Source organism: Hippoglossus stenolepis, chromosome 1 (assembly GCF_022539355.2).
Source record: "Hippoglossus stenolepis isolate QCI-W04-F060 chromosome 1, HSTE1.2, whole genome shotgun sequence".
Taxonomy (NCBI): domain Eukaryota; kingdom Metazoa; phylum Chordata; class Actinopteri; order Pleuronectiformes; family Pleuronectidae; genus Hippoglossus; species Hippoglossus stenolepis.
In genome coordinates, this window is record NC_061483.1 from 31,804,089 (window position 1) to 31,823,934 (window position 19,846).

The 19,846-nt window shown below is 41.9% G+C and overlaps 1 protein-coding gene across 4 annotated transcripts in view; it reads right to left on the minus strand.

The window, feature by feature from the left end:
• ankdd1a (ankyrin repeat and death domain containing 1A) overlaps positions 1 to 19,052 on the minus strand; it is a 44,853-nt gene extending 25,801 nt beyond the window's left edge. For 2 of the 4 annotated variants that reach the window (XM_035153420.2, XM_035153417.2), the window contains exons 1-7: positions 18,915 to 19,046; positions 15,449 to 15,552; positions 13,811 to 13,909; positions 6,575 to 6,673; positions 6,386 to 6,490; positions 6,168 to 6,266; positions 4,483 to 4,581 (exon numbers count right to left, since the gene is read on the minus strand). In XM_035153420.2, the coding sequence (XP_035009311.2) occupies positions 4,483 to 4,581; positions 6,168 to 6,266; positions 6,386 to 6,490; positions 6,575 to 6,673; positions 13,811 to 13,909; positions 15,449 to 15,552; positions 18,915 to 18,948 (639 nt within the window). In that variant the 5' untranslated portion in view covers positions 18,949 to 19,046. Of the gene's footprint in view, positions 1 to 4,482; positions 4,582 to 6,167; positions 6,267 to 6,385; positions 6,491 to 6,574; positions 6,674 to 13,810; positions 13,910 to 15,448; positions 15,553 to 18,914 lie in introns of all 4 variants that reach the window. The other 2 variants (XM_035153414.2, XM_035153419.2) reach the window with 2 other exon arrangements.
• Positions 19,053 to 19,846: the final 794 nt, after the last annotated feature.

The window sequence follows — 19,846 nt, forward strand, 5'->3', positions numbered from 1 at the left end:
ACGACAAAGCGAGTCATATTTAATTTGTTACTTGCCCATTCACAATCAGTAGAGACAAATTTACTTATCTAGGAGTGACTGTAACAAAAATGTATGGGGACTTATTTCAACTGAATTTTAAACCAGCCTTTATAAAGGCCAAGCAGGATATGGAGTGTTGGTCGACTCTTCCCCTGTCACTAGCAGGAAGAATTCATTCAGTTAAAATGACGACCATGCCTAGAATTCTATTAACCATTCCAATATTTAGTCCCAAGTCTTTTTTAGAGAACTTGATAAAATTAAATGTTTGTATATTTGGGAGAATAAGATACCATGTAAAATAAAGGAGTTCTTCAAAAGGCAGAGGGAGGATGGAGGGCTGGCCATGCCAAATTCCATGCATTGTTATTGGGTCACCAACATCTTGCACCTAAGTTTTTATTCAGGTGCACCAGCATATAATTGAGGTTAACCTTTTGGCGCTGCAATAATATATCTATTATACCTTTTTCTTTACAGTTCCCATTTATATTGGTAATTTCTTGGCTGGGTATCACCACTGATTTCAGAAACTGTGCAAGGAAACCTCTTACTTGATGCATCATTGAAAAGGTATTAAGGTAGGCCTGTGACAATATGTTTTGTCGGACAATATTTTGTCCCGGAAATTATTGTGATAACTGGATTGGATGGTTATGATTTAGATGAGCTTTTAGCTTTGTATTGTATTAGGTTAGTATTCCAGAATTTCCTCTAAGATTTTGTGTGTGTGTTTGTGTGCTTGCTTGTCACATTTTCAATGTCCCGTCAATGTGACACTCAGATGCAAATCCTAGCTGCCCAGTATCCTGCCACAACAGCCGGTGCATGGGCACTCAGAGGAATCCTCCCCTGAAATGTTACCCTCCTATCAGGTGGAGAATGTGGTTCAGCCTGATGTTCTCTCTCTCTATGCTCAAAATTCCTCTTTTGGAAGTTATGAGCAGTCTGATGGCGCTGCTGGGCTAGAGCAGCCTAAATCCACACAATTTGAGGGGAGTCTTCCTGAGCATATGCTCAGGAGGGCATGGAACATCCCTAGTGGCGCACCTCAGTTCAAAGCAGGTTGCTGGAGACTGGCTAAGATCCAGTATGCTCCCGAAACAGGAATGGGGGATATGCCTCCAGTTGAGCGGGAGATGGCAGCCTTAATGTCTCTGGGTCCAGAGCGGGTAACTGCTAATCCAGTAGGCGGCAGCATAGGCAGTGTGAGGACGCAGCATCTGGTCCATGAGACGTTGGAAGGTGGCTGGGGCCCCAAACAACTCAAATGGGAGTCTCACAAATTGGTACAAACCATACGGAGTAGAAAAAGCCGTCTTTTTCTTGGTCTCTGGAGACATGGGGAATCTGCCAGTAGCCCTTGATCAAATCCAGTGTCGTGAAAAACGAGCGGTGCCTAGCTGATCCAGCAGTTCCTCGACCCGGGGCTTTGGGTATGCATCAAATCGTGAAACATTATTCACCTTGCGATAATCCACACAGAACCGAATAGACCAATCCTTCTTCAGCACAAGAACTATGGGGCTACTACAGACACTGTGGGATTCTTCTATTACCCCCATCTCCAGCATGGCATCCAATTCCTTCTGAACCACCTTTCTTTTGTGTTCAGGTAACCGATAGGGAACATGACCACGCAGTCACGCCCGGGTGAGTTTTGACATGGTGCTGTATGAGGTTAGTGCGGCCTGGCAGACGGGAGAACACATCCACAAAGCGCTGCTGCAACCTGGCAACATCTGCTCTCTGGGACGGTGAGAGATGGTCATCCACAAGGAGTGAGGTTGGATTATTGGAGTGAGATACTTCAGGTCCTAACTCATCTCTCTCCAATACCGAGTTCACTAGATAGACAGGTATCGCCTCTCTCCATGCTTTGAGGAGGTTGAGGTGGTAAATTTGTGTTGCCCCGCCCCTGTCAGAACGCACAACCTCGTAGTCTACCTCGCCCACTCGTCGTGTGACCACAAGGGGACCGTGCCACTTGGCGAGAAATTACGTTCTGGAGCAAATTGTTTTAGTCTAGTTCCTTTGTTGTACAGGTGTTGTCGACGTCCCAGGGCCTTGAGCAAATTATCACGTAACTGACCCAGTGTGTGAAGCTTTGCTCTCAGGTCCAGGACGTATCCCAATTTCGGTCGTCCTCGTGTTCAAACTTAGATAGAATCAGGCCATAATCCGGTTAAGTGATTTGTCGTACCCCATGTGACCGGCCATCGGGTTGAAGTGAGTCACCTGGAAAACCATTTCCCGACGGCTTTTTGGAACCAACAGCTGGGTAAATTCTTCTGCTATCTGAGTGTCATGACTCACTCTATACAGTCTGTCCCTTATCAATGAAGAATGGCGATATGTCTGTGGTGCACATGGGACACAGAGCAAAGTTTCAAATATTTATTATGAAGCACACACACGCCTCACCACTTTGCACCACTGTGCATCTTAAAGCCCACGCTTAATGTCCATGTGAGTGTGTGTCAGTCAGCAGCTCCCTCTTAGTCCGGCTGCTACTGCATTTAAAGGAGAAGATGATTAGACAATTCCAAGCAGCTGTGTCAGCTGTGTCAACTCACCTGTTACTGCTCCTGCTGAGCCAGCTCCACACATTCCCCCTCCCACAGCTGAGTGCCCAAATCAAGCCCACCTCCACGCTTTCTTCAGTCACTTTTGGACTCGAACAGGGCACCCAGAACCATTAAGGTATACACACAACTGCGATTTCTTTTTTCCATGAGACAGTGGGAGATGTTTCAGTTGGGAGACATCCTTTGGTGTCTCAGTTCATTAAAAGAGCATACCGCCTGCGACCGGCCAGGGCTCCATCGTGGGAACTCCCCTTGGTATTAAGGTCCTTCAAGCAGGCTCCTTATGAACCTATTGAGCAATCCAGCCTTAACTTTCTATCTCACAAAGCAGCTTTCCCCCTGGCTATATTTTCTGCCAAGACAGTGAGGGAGTTACATGCTCTGTCTGTAAGAGTCTCTGAGGTGCTCACACTCTCAGTTATTTGTCTGTTTTGTTGGCAAAAAAAGTTGGCCTCCATGTGTCTAAACAGTATTTGTCCCATTGGATTGTTAACACAATCGCTGAGGCCTACTCTAGACAGAACCTCCCAGATACCTTGGCCACTTCCTGGGACGCTTTGAGGGGGCTTCCTCTTTCAGAAATCTGTGCAGCAGCAACATGGAGCGCTCCCGCTATGTTCTCCAGGTTCTACAGTCAACCTGGCATCCCCACACCATTGGGTTCCGCGGTACTGCTCTCAGCTGCTGGGCAAGGATGTGAGGCAGTGGAGTCTTCCTGGAGTTCCTCGCGACACTGATGGTACTAGTCATCCAAGGTCAAGACAGTGGTGACGGTCTGAGTGAGGTCAAAATAGATCGTAAGTTATGACTTTAACTATGGATCTATGAGACCGAACGATGACCGTCACCATCTCTCGTCGCGCAGAACGGGCTGAGGCGTTCAGGCAAGAGGAGGAGCTCACTGGGGACCTTTATGGGCAGTGAGCCGACCCTCCTAATCGGTCGGTCTCATAGATCCATAATTATTGTCATAACTTACATTGGGTTAGTACATAAATCATCAACATGTATCAGACACAGGCTGCTGCAATTTAAGGTAATTCATAGAATTCAACTCTCGAACAGCCGGCTTGCTACACTCTTTCCAGGAACAGATGAAAATTGTCCAAGAATCAAGTGTGATCTAGGCACTTTTGGCCATATGTTTTGGGCCTGCTCAATGTTAGACTTCTAAGTAGGGGTCTTTGATACCCTTTCTGACATATGTGGCACACACAGTTCCCGCCGAACTCTATGACAGAGACATATGTAAGCCCCCGCGAAACTGCAGGATTTCATCTAACCGTGCAGCGCATGTGGCCTTTTCAAAGCTTCTGGATTATACTTGGATAAGAAAATGCACCTCGACACAGTTGGTGGTTGTTCTACACAACAGACATGGCATGTCAAGTTATTTTAGTAGGCTGAATATTGAATAATATCGCAATGAACAAAGGTGTTCCATTGTCTGATCTAGCACCAGCAGAAAACATGGCATTGCAACATCACCCATTATGGCAAGGAGTTCCTTGAAAATCCCTGTTTTTTTAAGTGCTTTTCATATTGAAACATTAATTTATTTTAGTGACAGTGTGATCCACAGGTGACAACATTAACAGCACTGCTTTTTGTCAGTTGGATCTAACGTATAATGTTTGTACAAACTCACTCTACAAATATATGTAAGGGAAATTTAGGATAATAATACAAACAGATTCTTGCATGAGGCCCATTGTTCACCATCACTTACAGGAAACAGCATACCATGGTTACAAGCACAATTGAAGAGAAGCTTGTGTAAAATTAAAACAGGTAGTATAGACAAAATACAAAAAGACACAACCTGTATAATTAAGTTAGAAAGTTTGGCATCAGTCTACTGCAGTCCACTCACTATATTCCTCTCATCGACGTCAACTCCAGTCTCCAGAATCTTGTGTAGGACCTCTGTGTGCCCACGCTTCACTGCTAAATGCATGGCTGTGTTTTCTTCCTGCAGTCCAGACATAACAGACACCCATCTTGAGACAACTTCCTCTGCATGTATTTACCAAAACATGTGGAAATGGGCTGTTAACACCTTACTACTGTTTTCTAAAAACAAAGGGAGAAGTGAGCAGTTTCTTTACACATCAACCTCCTCAGTGTGTTGAGCTGAAATCAGCTGGGCTGGAACTTTTTTTTTTCTCCACTTTCCCAGGGAATAATTCATTAATCTCGATGAAAACAAATAAGACATAATTAGGTGACTGATGTGTGCAATTTTCTGTGGCGTGATTGAATTCAAAGAGACTTGGTGGAGTTATGTGCTCTACTGAGTGCCAGTTAATTATTCAAAATGTATTCAGTTGAATTCATGAATATTTAACACAGATAAATATAAAAGAATTTTTACAATTCTGCCTTTCACACCAGAAGTGATGCTGAATATTATTGTTTCCCCACTATGCATGCCCAAGTGTCCTTGGGCAATATACAGAGAGACTCAACGGCAGCGCTCAGGTGGCCACCCAACAAACTTCCTTACCCAGAACACAGACTCCCTTTCACTACACCATCTCACAATGCACAGGGACACTTCCTCAACACTTGTGAACTGAAACCATGCTGCAGCATCTGAGCTGAGGCCGAAGGGGACAACCACAAGACCGCATCATGGCTCACAAGCCCGCTGGTGGAAGAGACCTGAAAGTTTGGCTGAGAAGTGTGAGTAACCCATAACCTCCATCGTCAGATAGTCTGCCTACACATAGATAAATGAGGCATACAATGTTTCTGCCATGACGAAGTTCAGCACCTGTAAATGTCTCTGTCTCAGTTCAATTAAGTCAAATGATCAAAATGATCAGGCAACGAATTTGGCTTGCGATTTGATCCAATTGTCGATCGCTACTTTAGTTTACATGGTGGAGGTCATGTTCAACTAGTCTTAAACAATGTGTTTTAACTTGTTTAACTCTAGCTTGTTATATTATCTGTTGTGTGAAATCTTCATTTTAAAAGGAACTAAAGCTGTCGAATAAATGGGCTATAAAATACAATAATTCCCTCTGAAATATATCAGAGTGGAAGTATGAAGTAGCATAATGTGGAAATACAAGACTTACATGTTGTGGGAAAAAAAATTATATTTGAGATTTACTGTATTACTGTATTGTAATACTATGACATTGTGTAGTCATGATCTGAACGATCACTGCTCTACAGGTCAATTTGTATGAAACGAAACATCCCATCTTGACTGGCATAGTGGCAATTTCAGTTTTATCATGTGATGATATTATCATATCTGTTTTACCTTAGCCAAGCAGTAGTGGAAAAATATTTGTTTTTGAGTCAGTTGCTGGAAGTAGATCCTGGTTAATGATATTTGTGTATGATTTAAACACTCTGAAATGTTTGTCCAAGGTGGGGTCATGGCAGCCTAATGATTAAAGACTGAAATATAAAATTAAATAATGAATATGTTATTAGAAAACAACTGTTTTCTTGTGATTAAATCAGCCCAGTGTGTCTGCTTTTGATTTGAGCACAACTACTGATTTGATTGTGTGTGTGTGTGTGCGTGTGTGTGTGTACCTTGTCCTTCAAACCATGGGAGCAACCCATTCCAATCAGATACTCCACCACTTCAAGTTGTCCATGTTCAGCAGCCAGATGAAGAGCTGTCTTCCCTGACTGGTCAGAGAGACAGGTTATACACAGTAGCTGCTATACATGCAGTATACTGTCCTGTGTATACACCAATTGAGACCTGCAGCACTGTAAGAAATAATAGAAACACATGTCAGAGTAACCTTGTCCATTCTATCCAGACAGATGTCTTCAAGGTCCTCCATGATAAACTCCAATACTCTGATGTGGCCTCGCTGAGCAGCACAGTGCAGCATACTTAGACCATCCTACAACACACACACACACACACACTCACTGTGAGATATCGATGAGACAGAAACCTCATACTTTTATTAAATTGTACATCTTACTTTGTTTTCGCAGTTGAGCTTTGCTCCACAGGACACCAGGATCTGTAAGATGTTTAGGTGACCAAACCAGGATGCCAGAAGCAGTGCATTCATGCCAAACTGTAAACAAAGATTTATAACATTTTATACATTGTTTAACATTGTTTATCTTAAAGGGGACATAGCATGCCCATTTTACCACAAGTTGATATGGTTCCTTGGGGTCTTAATGAAATGTCTGTAACATACTTTGGTCAAAATACCACAAGGATCATTTAAAACAGCATCCTTTTTACCTTGTATAAAACAGCCCTCCACAGAGTGACCTGTTTTGAGTGCCTGTTCCTTTAAATGCTAATGAGCCAGCTCCCCTCTCCCCCCATGATTTTAAACGATATATAAATTACATATTTTATATGATATAAATTATCAAATATGCATCCCATACTTTGTATTCCCCTTCTGTTGTCCTGGAGTTTTAATTTTCCCAATCACATAATTAAATGTCCCCCTCTGCCCATCCACTACAAGCACACAAGCAGACAGACAGAGAGAGAAAGAGAGGGGTGGGGGGGGGGCTATGAAGACCATCATTTACCCCCAAACCCCGACATTCAACGGGTACAACAACAAGCGGAGAAAGCAGAATCGCGGGCTGACCTTATATATACAGTCTATGGGGCTGACCTGCGCCCTTGAGAACAGCGCTGCGCTGCCTCGCAGCGGCGCTTCGTCCGGTGTAAACCCGGCATAACGAGTGGGGGGGCTCTGTGTGTTTGTGCCAGTGTTACAGTAGTGCTGAACACTGCGGAAGTCTTCCACACTGCTGGCTGTGTGGCGGTGTGGGGGTGAGGTGGGGGGTGGGCCAAGGCCATGTAGGGAGACTTCCAGTGCATTGTTACGACACAAAACCCAGGAAGCTCAATCGAGTCGCTCAAGCATGACGTTTCTGACTTAGAGGAACCATAACAAAACGCGCAAGTGTTTTTTCCCCAGAGTTTTGGGGTTGGTAGACATGCCAGATACCCACATTAACGTGTAGAAGCACTAACAAAGTGGAATTTGCATGCTATGTCCCCTTTAATGTATCTGAGTAGACACTTCCTGTGTCTACTGTGTGGCATTGGAGAACGTCCATGATACATGCAATATGCTGCTGTGAATCAAGTATAGACCATGGGACAATGTGTATGTAAGTAATAAAAACTCCCTGTTCTGTCCAGAGCAGGTTAAGTTGGAGATAAGGGGTCACCTTGGGCACCATAACTGCCACTCTACGCTTGGGTAATGAGTCCTGGCAGCAGGTTTTCTATGTGCTTAGGGGATCTACACAAGCAGCACTGCTAGGTTTGGACTTTCTTGTTCCTAACCACGCCTTGTTGGATTTTGCCCGTGGCAGACTGCAGTTGTGGGACACAATTATTCCTGATACTGGTTACTGAGTGCTGTAATGTTACTGGCTTCACTGCCCTGAACCTACCCCCCCTCAGTGAAATGATAGTTCCTGTCAGTGTATCTCCAGCCGGGCCCGTTGACCAGCTACCAGACTTTGTGGGATATTTAGCACCCAATCTCCAGCAGAATAGTGAGTTTGTCGTGGCTCACACTGTGACACTGGTGAAAAATGGGGTCACTGCAACCCGTGTCTTAAACCCTACAGACAGAGTTATTGTGCTAAGAGAAGGCATGCATTTGTCGGCCGTTGAATTGGAGCTGGTACCACTCCCTCGGACCCCAGCGGAGACGGTCTCCACCATCTCATCCACGGATGTGCCTTTTGTGTCTCTGAGGGAGTCCCCAACTAATCAGCAGGGGAGGGCACAGTTGATGGAGCTGCTGGAGGAATATAGGGAGATATTTAGTACAACGAAGGGGGTGATTGGCAAATGCAGGCTCATTGAACATCACATCAAATCCGGTGATCATCCATCCCTGCGACAGCGTGCATATCGCACCTCACCAGAAAAGAGGGAGGCGATAGATAGGCAGGTTACGGCCTTGTTAGCTGACGGTGTGATAGAGGAGAGCTGCAGCCCCTTGGCCTCACCCATCATTCTGGTGAAAAAAAGAATGGAGAGTGGAGGTTTTGTATTGACTATCACCGCTTAAACAGCGTAACAGTGAGAGACTGCCACCCCCTTCCCAGGGTGGATGACTCATTGGATGCATTAGCAGGCTCCATGTGGTGTAGCACGTTGGACTTTTCTAATGGCTACTGGCAAGTTGAGGTTGCTGAGGATGACAGGGAGAAAACTGCCTTTACAACAGGGTGGGGCCTCTACCAGTGGCGTTCGATGTCGATGGGTCTGACCAACTCGCCTGCAACATTTCAGTGCATGATGGAGCTTGTGCTTAGAGGGCTCCCATGGCACATGTGTATGGTGTATCTCGATGATGTGTTGATATACAGCCCCACCTTTGAGGAATCCTAAGAAGTGCCATCTGGCTCGAGATCATGTGGTGTTCCTGAGGCATGTTGTGTCTCGCCATGGCCTGCAGCCAGACCCACAAAACATGACAAGGTCAGAACGTGATCTACTCCACAGACTCCAACTGAAGTGAGGGCATTTGTGGGCCTTTGCTCTTACTATAGAAACTTTGTTAGGGACTTTGCCCAGCGTGCGGCTCCTCTGCACAGCCTCACATGTAAAGACACACCTTTCCAATGGACAGTCGAGTGTGATGCAGCCTTTGTGTATCTTAAAGGGGTGCTCTTATCTGCTCTGGTTGTCACCATGCCTGATTTCAACTGCCCCTTTAAAGTGTATACGGATGCCTCCATGGACGCTGTGGGGGCCATATTGGCACAGGACAGGGATGGATTGGAGAGAGTGGTAGTGTATGCCGGTCAGTCGCTGCCACCGAAAGACGCTGGTTCACTTTTGACAAGGAGCTGTGGGCTGTAGTTTGGGCCGTACGTCAGTTCAGACACTACATTGGATCGGCTGCTTTCACTATCATAACGGATCATAAGCCTCTGTTGGGCCTCCGAGGCATGTCAATTGACCATGACCCCACAGGGAAAAGAGCGAGATGGACACTGGAGCTGGACCCTTTCAACTGGGCCATACAGCACAAGGCTGGACAACGGCATACTAATGCGGATGCTCTATCACGTCGACCTCAGGATCATAAGCATGACACCGTGAGGAACACCACAAGGGACACATCTGGCCAAGTGAATGTCGTGGACTTGGACAGGCAGTCGAGCGATTCCAGGATAGGCAATTCACCGTCTCAGTCACCCTTGCAAAACCCCCAGATCCCTAGTTCCACCACAAGGGGGCAGCATGAGGAAATGGACAGCAAGTCAGATGGTGAGAGGGTCTCGACCACCGCGTGGCAGATGAGAGGGAGCTCTCTGTGGCTTCGTAAACTTTGGACTGAATATCCTCATCTTTCTCTGGTGAATGGAGTGCTCTGTCGGTCAGTGAATTCCTCTCTCACAGGGGCACTCAGTAGCAGGTGGTTGTGGCCTCCTCGTTTATCCCTGATGTGCTGCAGCACCTTCATGGAGACCCTGCATCAGCACATTTTTCTGCAGAGCAGGTTTGGGAATGAGCGAGGCAATCATGTTACTGGCCCTGTATGTTTAAGGATGTTCGGCAGTGGTATGAGCAGTGCGTCCCCTGTCAGACCCGCAGGGACCCTGTCCCTAAGAATCGGGCGCCGATGGGGGGGTCCCAAGCTACTTGTCTCGGTGGATGTGTTAGTGTCTCCTCAGGTGGTGAATTTGGACTTGCCTTTGTCTCACGCTGACTTCGTAGCCTCTCTGGTAAGGAGGCTGGAAACTGCTTTTGGCAGCGCCAGGCAGTTTAGTACCAGTGCTCATGAGACACAGAAACTGTATTATGATGGGACTGTTCGTGGTTTTATTTTGGAAGGTTGGTGGGTATTTCCTGTTATAAGCAGGCGTAGGTTGGGACTCTTGTTTTGAATGGGTTCTAACGGAAGTGTGTTCTGGTCTGTGAAAAGAGAATTGACGAGTGAAGGAAAATAAACGGGTGTGTTGTCCTGATTCAATAAGCATCTTTCTTGTCCTTTTTCGGCTGATGCCTGACAGTATAAGAGAAGGAAACGCTCGGCTACAATTATAACACCGCTGCTTCAGGATCAGACAGACGCACATTAAAGGTCCGGTCGTCCTGTGTCTCTGTCTCTCTGTCTATTTCCTCCTCACTCCCTCTACCCTGCGCTCACTTTACACTTTAACAATAAACACCATCACTGATCACAAGTTATTAGGACACGTACAGGACTGATGTTTACTTTGTGTTTGATTCACTCCAGAGTTTATGAGACACATTTACGTTTAAACATGCTACACAACACGAGACGTAACGTGACGCGCACAGTCAGGACATACGGGTTAAAGTGACGGAACGATCCGAAGACATTAATCGACATCATCGATTAATAACCAAATAGGGACAGAGACGAACACACTCACACACACACACTCTTGCAGACAGAAGAGTTCCTCCCGCAGATTACGACTAAACGCGGTGTTTTAACTGCATTGTTGCAGAAGAAGCGACGCCCCGTTTATCCATAAACATTAATATGAATTCAGCAGGTTTTTATAGAGATGATGAGGATGAAAGGGCGTCAATTTCATAGTTTTTTATACATTTGGTTAATGCATGAATAAATTAAATTATTGCTGTCTATCTACTATTTTTTTTTTAATAAATGGAGTTTTAATATACTATGCATTTAGTTAAAAGGGTGTGTGTTTACATTTTCTAGGACAGCCGGGCCTTCATCATCTGTGCATAGGCATGGTCTGAGGAAGCTCTAAATTTATTCGCAAAGTACGAACAAATTTAGGTACGAACATATTGATGAATCCCAGATTTGTGCGTCAAACGTGCGTACGCACGGTTTAAGCACAGATTTGTGTGTACGCACTGTTAGTAAATGAAGCCCATTATTATGTCGTGGTCATGTAATATATTTTTCGCCAAATGTCATCGGGGGGCTCCGTAATATACACATTCACACAATCAGCTGTTCTTCCTAACTTTAGCAGCTGTAACTGTGTTTCCTTTAGCCTGGATAATGTGTTTGTTTTCCTACTATTTTTATTACATAACAGTTTGATCCTCTCTGTTAAATATGTGTTTCTGCTGCCAGTTCACTTGTCCTAGTGTGTGATTGGTCATATACAGTAAACAACACCCGTTTTATGTGCACAAGCTCAGATCTTGATGAGGAAAACCTGGATTGACTTATCGAGTTGATAACCAGCTTCATGTGACCGCTTAGCCTGACTGTGATTGTTAGGTTAAGTCCAGCTGGATCTCGGAAAGATATCCTGGGTACGTTCAACTTGCTTTGTAGTACAGGCCCCAGGTTTTATACATGCAGGAGAAACCTCAAAGAGATGCTACTTCATTGTAATTTTCTAGGGGACACCCTCAAGCAATTATGCTACGCCATTACCCAAGACACCACTTGTTATTGATGTGTATCATTTTCAAGAGTTTTTAAGCACTCCTAGCCATACACATTCACACGTAGACTTTAAAGGGGGCTTGAGCCCCTGCCCTTTTTCTTCCTCGAGAGAAGGTGCCCTCTTTCTGGGGTGCTTTTTTATTTTTATTTAATTGTTTTTTAATAAATGACTATTATACTGTTTGTGCACAGGTTCCCTGTCAACAAATATATTGATTAAATATAAAATCAAAATATCAGGTCGGGAGATTAGACTTAGTCTCTACCCTCCCTCCCTCCATGTCTCCTGCACAGTAGATGCATCGCGAAGTCGACAACTCTGCTTCGATGCAGTTTTTAGTGATGTCCCGTCGCTGAATAATTCGGCGGGGGACCATTGATACAGTAAAGACTGTTATCAGAGTTTGTCCTTTTAAGCCTTAGGTGCAGCACACAGGTCTAAACTGAATGAATGTCAAATCAGTGTGAAGAGCACTGACCACTGTCATAGACTTACTGTTGTAATCTGATTTATGAATTGAAAACCTTATTTTGTAAATTACAGCACACTTGTAATAACAGTAACAGTCTATAATACTTTATAAAGCACTTTCTAAATAAAAGTTCATATTTGACTAATTTTATTAACTAATAATAACTGATAAAAACGCAGCCATGTGCAGAAATATAGGAAATTGTGAATGTGATACATTGAAATACATCAAGATGCATCATTGTTTCCTTTGTTGTTGTCTGCTCTTGTGATAAACAAAATAAATAATAATTTATAAATAATTATGAGGAGTGCCCTTTTTCTCACTTGAGCCCCTTCCCCCGAAAACGTCTGTGCACGTCCCTGCTCCTAGCCATCCAAAAATGCCCAAAAATATATTAGGGGCTATATGGAACTGTAGCGCCATGCCTATAGTGGCCAATAGTGAAATCAAATTAAAGTACTTATTAGTTTGAACATTAGTGCGAAGTTTTCTGAGTTTCTGTGCATCCTAAAGGCTTCAGATTTGTGTTTGAAATATGAAAATTGACCCTAAAATTACTAGCTTCCTTTCTGGCAAATTTTTTTTTGAAAAATATGTAGTATGTACTTAATGATATGAGCGATGATTAATGTCATCGTCTGTGCTTGCGCCCTAATAAAAATAAATATAGCTGAAAGTGGCAATGATCAGGGTCCAAGCAGCCTGCAACCACTTGGATATCACATGTTGCTACATTGCATACAAATGATGTTGACACCTATGGCTTTGAAGTTTGGACCCTTGGTTTTCAAACCTTCTCAGATCTTATGGCATAGATATCCCTTGTGTAAAACCTATTTTGTCTATTGTCTATTTAGAGTTTAAATTCGTATAACAGTTCAAATGTTTGTGTGGAGATTCTGAAGACTAAAATAACATATTTCTGAAGGAAATGGAGTATCATAAGATATTTGGAGACTCTGAATCCAATACTGAGCCAAACTAACAAGCAAGATGAATACACCTACCACAACAAAAATATAAAGGTAAGCAACAGGCATTTGATTTAAATACTGTAAATACTTATTTTAAAATACTGCTATTAGGAAGACACAGGAGCAATGGCAAATATTTTTTTAAGAAATCTTAACAGCAATATTTACACATCTTGAGACAACAAAAAATACAACTCAAAGAAAATTTTAAATATTACATTATACATTATACAAGACTCAAACATCAGAAATATGTCAATCTGTAAGGCAGCTACATATACTGTAAGTCTGCCATATCAAAAGGGTGAATGAATTTCCAGAAATATAACCCCACACATTTGTGTACGTACAATGTCCCTCTCATCGACTTCAGTATCAAGGTCCAGAAGGAGTCGAAGAGCCTGTTCATTCCCAGCTCCTGCCGCCCAATGTAGTGCTTTACGGTCTACCTGTGCAAAGGCAGACAGACAGACCAATAGACAGAGAGACAGACATGGCTTCACAGTTCATGCACACCTCAGATACTGGCTATTTAAAAATGAGCCTTGAAATTATGCTCATCATCTGCACCTATTAGCAGGTAGCAGCACCTGTTCAGTGACACCTCAGCCCTCTGTTTACATGTGACCTTTTTCACTGGTTACATATAGCTTGTTCTTTGCCTATAATAGCAGTTCCACAATAGCTGTAACTAATTGCATTTAAGGGTGGACTCATAAGTCATACCAGTGACTGCACTTCCACAGTACCTTCAACAGCTGTGTCCAATTTTGCCATATTAATGTACTGTCTCTGCAATGTCAGTTAAAGTATCTGCTGTCAAAAGGTACAGAAGCGTAATGCTGCCACGCCAGAAAAAGACAAACAGATCAGTATTAAGTTTATAACGTGAAATATTGAAATATTGTAATAACAAGATATATTCATGTTGTTACATGAAATATTCACATTATAACAACATCTAAATGTATAATGTTACAACATCATACATTTCACCTTGTAAAGTAAAACTCAAGTTTGAATGATGAAACTATCTATATAAATATGGCTCAGATGGCCTAATAAATCTGATATCATGCTTGGGCTGAGACATGGCAAGATGCTGCTGTTCCTGAACAATACACTGCCATAAAATGGAAGAATTTAATCCGGCCCTCTGGTAGTAGTCATTTCATCAGCTAGAGGGGCAGTGATGGCTCTATGGATGGAATTAATCTACACCCTCTCAGCAGACATCCAAGTTAGGTATATATCTTATATGCAATTTCTCCCTCTTTGCATCTTTAACATCCCCAGTGAACTTTGAGTCACAACATAGCAGCTACTGAAATGGTGTAGCATCATGGAAACACAGAGAGGATCAGTAAAGAGACACATATAGGGACAATAAAAACCCAAAGGATCATGAGAATGTAAACACTAAGAAGGAGGATTTGAAAATGCATGGGGCTGTATATTGAAGGAGGACTGAGTCCGACTCTCTGAAAGGGGAAAAATTACACTACTTCCAGAGGGTCGGCTCATTCTTCCTTCTTAGTAAAATATCCACTACACTATATCGGAATTCAGATGCTCAACTGAGAAACTGCATAACAGAGAGTCTGAGATGAGTGAGAATTTGAATTTAAAGCTGTAAATTGGGCTTAAAATGAATGACCTGTCAAAACATGACATTTTAGCTGACGTTCACCAGTCATTGAAAAGTTAAATCCCCTAAGGAGACAACAAGTACTGAGTACTGGAGTAGTCATTCTGCACTAAGACCTTTTTCACAGCAGGTAATGTGACATTTAATAGTAGGACAATAATTAATAACATTAAAAGATGCACAAATTACAGAGAAGAAGATGAGAAGCTCTTGAATGAAGTCTGCATTGATTGTGAGTTTCATCTAATAACAAGGTTGCTGTGAAAACACATGCTGTGTTTGAAAGCAATGACTGGCAAGGCCCAGAAAGGTGGACATGTTTGTCTGTCGGCAAGCTTACTTTATTTTTGGCCTTGATGTCCACACCCTTCTTGATCAGTTCCTGCATTTTCCCTGTGTTATTAATCTTTACGGCATCATGGAACTCCTTCTCTGACAACAGCACTGTGAGGAATGGCAAACAAAAAGGGGGTTAAACATTCAAAGTTTTTTCTGCATGCCAGTGAAAAGCCACAACAGAACCTGATTTGCCTTGTATTTGATGTATAAGACTTGAACATTACACCTGTGTATTATGGGCTGTAGTGATATGAAGCGCTAAACATTAATACATTGCACCTTGAAGATACATATAGAAAGCATTGTACAGCTGTGCAAGTCATTGCATGTTGCATGATAATCATAACATATATTATCTCAAGGCACTTTACATAAGGTTAGGTCGTTACAATATTATACAATCTAAGAAAAACTGGTTCTTCAAAAGTGCTCTGGAGAACTTTTGAGTGCTCTGGAGAACCTTTGAGTGCTCTGGGGAACCTTTTCTCGCTAAAGAACCTTTTTTTGCTGTTTATGGTTCTTTGTGGATCTGAATTCAAGAGAAGAGTTCTTCAAAACACATGGAACCACCCTTGGTTCTTGGAAGAACCTTTTCATGTTAAATCACTTTTTTGGAGAGAAGAAGAATGTAACGTCGCCATTTTGTCTGTTTCCCGCCCTCTGGTCTGGAGCTGGAGATCTACAGTCAAGGTAAATTCAGTCAATCAATGTGATGACATTATTTATCTGTGGTGGAGTCTTAGTTAACTGAGACGTGAATGACAGAATGACGTGAAGGCCATGACCGATACACAATTCAACAAATAATAAAGTGTGCTGAATTAGTTGCTTTCTCCATGTTTAAGGCTAAGTGTATGATTAATTCCCCACAATAGTTGATAGTATTACTGATACTATTTACTATATATTTCGTGTTTGGGCAGATTTTAAAGGTTAAACTTATGTGGGAGAACAGCAAATTCATGTTGTACTATAATAAGATCAATTCTAATGTTATATTTTACAATTATATTGTTTATAATAATTATCAGTGTGATTTCTTGCCAGATTTGCTCAAACTGTGTAATGAACTAGTCCGGAAGTTATTATTACCACTGCAGACCATGAAGGAGCGTGAAGCTCTGCGCTGCTGTTTGACCTGCAGTCTGCACAGCTGCATCAGTTAACAAGAAAGGGTAAGTAATCATTTGAAAAACAAAATTATATGTATATTAATGAATTTACATGTATTGTTCCATGGCATGTGTTATTGAGAATATCACCTTTGTCTTTTACAATGTCTTTGCTTTTTTCAGGCCAGATTGTCAATGCTGTAGTACTCTTCCTACCATCAGTCTTCAAAGGGGACGCACAACAGCTGTTTATTGAATATTCTGTCTTGCGTTCTGTAATTATTTTGAGTTTTGTGTTGTTCGAATTATTCAAACATAACATTTATTCTACTTTAGGGTTTCAAATTCATGTTTTAAAAGTCATGGATGATGTGCTTAATAATACTTCTGTTTTCTAATTCATCAGAATCTGATCAATCAGCCTCCTTGCCTAACTGTATGGAAAGGTCTATTGAGCTTCCTTAAAAAAAATGGACTGTGAATCCTTAAAGTTAATGCTATTTTATACTACATTTCATGTAGATTCATTAGGGCCTGAGCACCGATGGTGCAGGGGCTGGAACGGTCCATAGCACTCAAGGTGCCGGAGACAAATGGTTTTTGTGCAGATAACTTTGCTGTGGAAAAGTATTTTTGAGGAACTTAGGATGCTTCAAAAGGATCTATTTAGCAGTGGGGGCAGGCTGACTAGCTTGAACTTTGTCTCATTTTCAGACAATGCAGTGTGTCAGACTATTCTTTTATTATGTATTTTACAGAATCCAGTATATCTGGCACCAACATGTGTTATGAGTGACTGCATGAAACAATTCCCTCCTACAGAGCAGGCTTTCACTGTGAAGATGGATGGCGTTTAGATGCTCCTTGATGATGGCAGCGTGGACATCTCCCTTGGCCTGGCTGCTGCCTTTGTATTCTATCATATCTTCCATGTTGAGTACCCCACAAACTTGAGAAAGACAATGCCCACTGGTGTCCTGGATGGTTACTTAGATGTTCAACCATACATGTTTAACTTGATGTTGCTTTTACATATTTTGTAATGAAAAGCTAAAACTGTCATTCTGATCACCAACACAATGGGATAAATGCTGTTGTCAAGGTAAGGTCTCTATTTTCATTGTGAGGTTGAACTACTAATTCAAATGTTACTCTTAAAAATAAAATACTGGACTGAATTGCTTTTACAATTTCATTTGTTCAAATCATTTTAATTTCATCACTTATGTGCTGTTGTTTTTCTAAGGGAAAAACTTGATGGGTTTTCCCGAGGAGCAAGAATTTGGTTTAAGCAGGTAGATTTCAAAATAACTGGTTTTAGTTTTCAAAAAAATACAATTGTAGATTTTCAACAAACTCTTGCTGAGTTCTATCAATCTTCCTGATTATGTATGTTTGTATGTATGTATGTATGTATGTATGTATGTATGTGTGTATGTGTGGATGGATGGATGGATGGATGGATAGATAGATAGATAGATAGATAGATAGATAGATAGATAGATAGATAGATAGATAGATAGATAGATACTTTATTGATCCAGAGGGAAATTTTGTTTAGTTAGTTTAGTTCTCTTTGGGTTTTCTAAAGCATCCAATTGAACTGGTTCTTCAGGGAACCTATAAACAAACGGTTCTTTGTGGAACCTTAAATTTTAGTTCTTTCAAGAACCCAATTAGGATCTTTAAAGAACTCATTGAAAAATGGTTCTTTGAAGAACCAATCATTAAAAGGTTCCCCTATGGCATCACAGCGGAGAACCACTTTTGGTTCTAATTAGAACTTTTTTTTAAGAGTGTAGAGAAACCTAACTGTTCCCAGTTTTATTATTATTATTTATAAAAAATTATAATAATAATAACAACAATAATAACAATAATCATAATAATTTTATGATTAATAATATCATTCTTATTATTATCCTTCACATGGTGCATTGTCATTTACTTCCACGTTAACACTACTATTCCATTGGGCGATTTCCCCAAAAAATCAAGCACAAATATATTGTGCATAAAAGATGTTTGCTGGTTTTTGATGCAGTTCCTCGCGTTGGTGTAGTAGTCAGCTCGTCTTGCACTGAGGAAACTTAAAGTTCCTTCGCTCTTGTCTCACTTTTATATGCCCCTTATATGCGAAGGGACCGTGTTTGGTTATTGTTCGATTAACAGAACAATAATATTGTTGTTCAGAAATGGTGTCTAGCATTTTATTCACAACACAAGGCATACAGCCTACTGTGCGAACCAATAGTGGAATACAGGCCACATACATGGCTTTTGTATAACGTTTTTCCCGAAGTGGTCACCACGGACATCTTAAGAGCGCGCGCTCTCTTTGGCATCGTTACTTACAGAAATCGTCCTCAGACACCAGGTCGTCCTCCATGTTTTCGGTGTATCGGGGGCTCCTCTCCTATCTCACATCTGGCTTGCTGCTGTGATGTACAGTCGCTGAACAGTTACATACACAACCATCAAGCCCCACATAATAACACTGAATATACACTTCCGGCCATCACCTTCAAAATAAATGTAATGGGGGTAATCCTTAATAAAAGCTTTAGCTAAAACAGGATAGTTCTATTCAGAGAAAGTCACTTTAAAGTAAAAAATGGAGTAAACGCAGAAAACGTTCCGTAAACATTAAGCGCATTTCCATAGAGCCCGGCGTTCAGGTGTGTGTGTGTGTGTGTGTGTGTGTGTGTGTGTGTGTGTGTGTGTGTGTGTGTGTGTGTGTGTGTCGGTATCAGCGTCGCCATACATGCACGCTGTAATCTCCTCCAGTCAGCGTGTACACACAAACTAATGGGAACGATACTTGTAAGTGATGCCCCGGACGTAATACGATGTATTTAGAGTCTATAATATTGTGTATGTGACATTGAGCGTAATTCTCTTTTCCTGTTTTAGTACTTGTTGTCAAGACAATAAGGACGGCGTGGGTCTCTGCTTTATTTTAATGAATTGAAGGTATGGCATAATGATGTGTTTTATGTTTGGAAATGTTTGGAAACATTTTGATAAACTTGTTTAATAATTGTGTGACCTAATATGACATGTTTGTTTCATAGGGCTGCCTTGAGGCAGGATATTTACGGTCACTGTTTTTTCCCACATTAAGATTTCAGTTAGATTATTTGGCCTTGTTTAGAATTAGTTTTCTTTCTGATTCATTTGTTTGATTTCTGGTTTCTTTGTTTTATTTTATTTTGTTCTTTGTTCTATGGGCAATGTGCAATGTGCAATGTGCAATATGGTTGACGGGTACTGTGCAATCCTGGTGT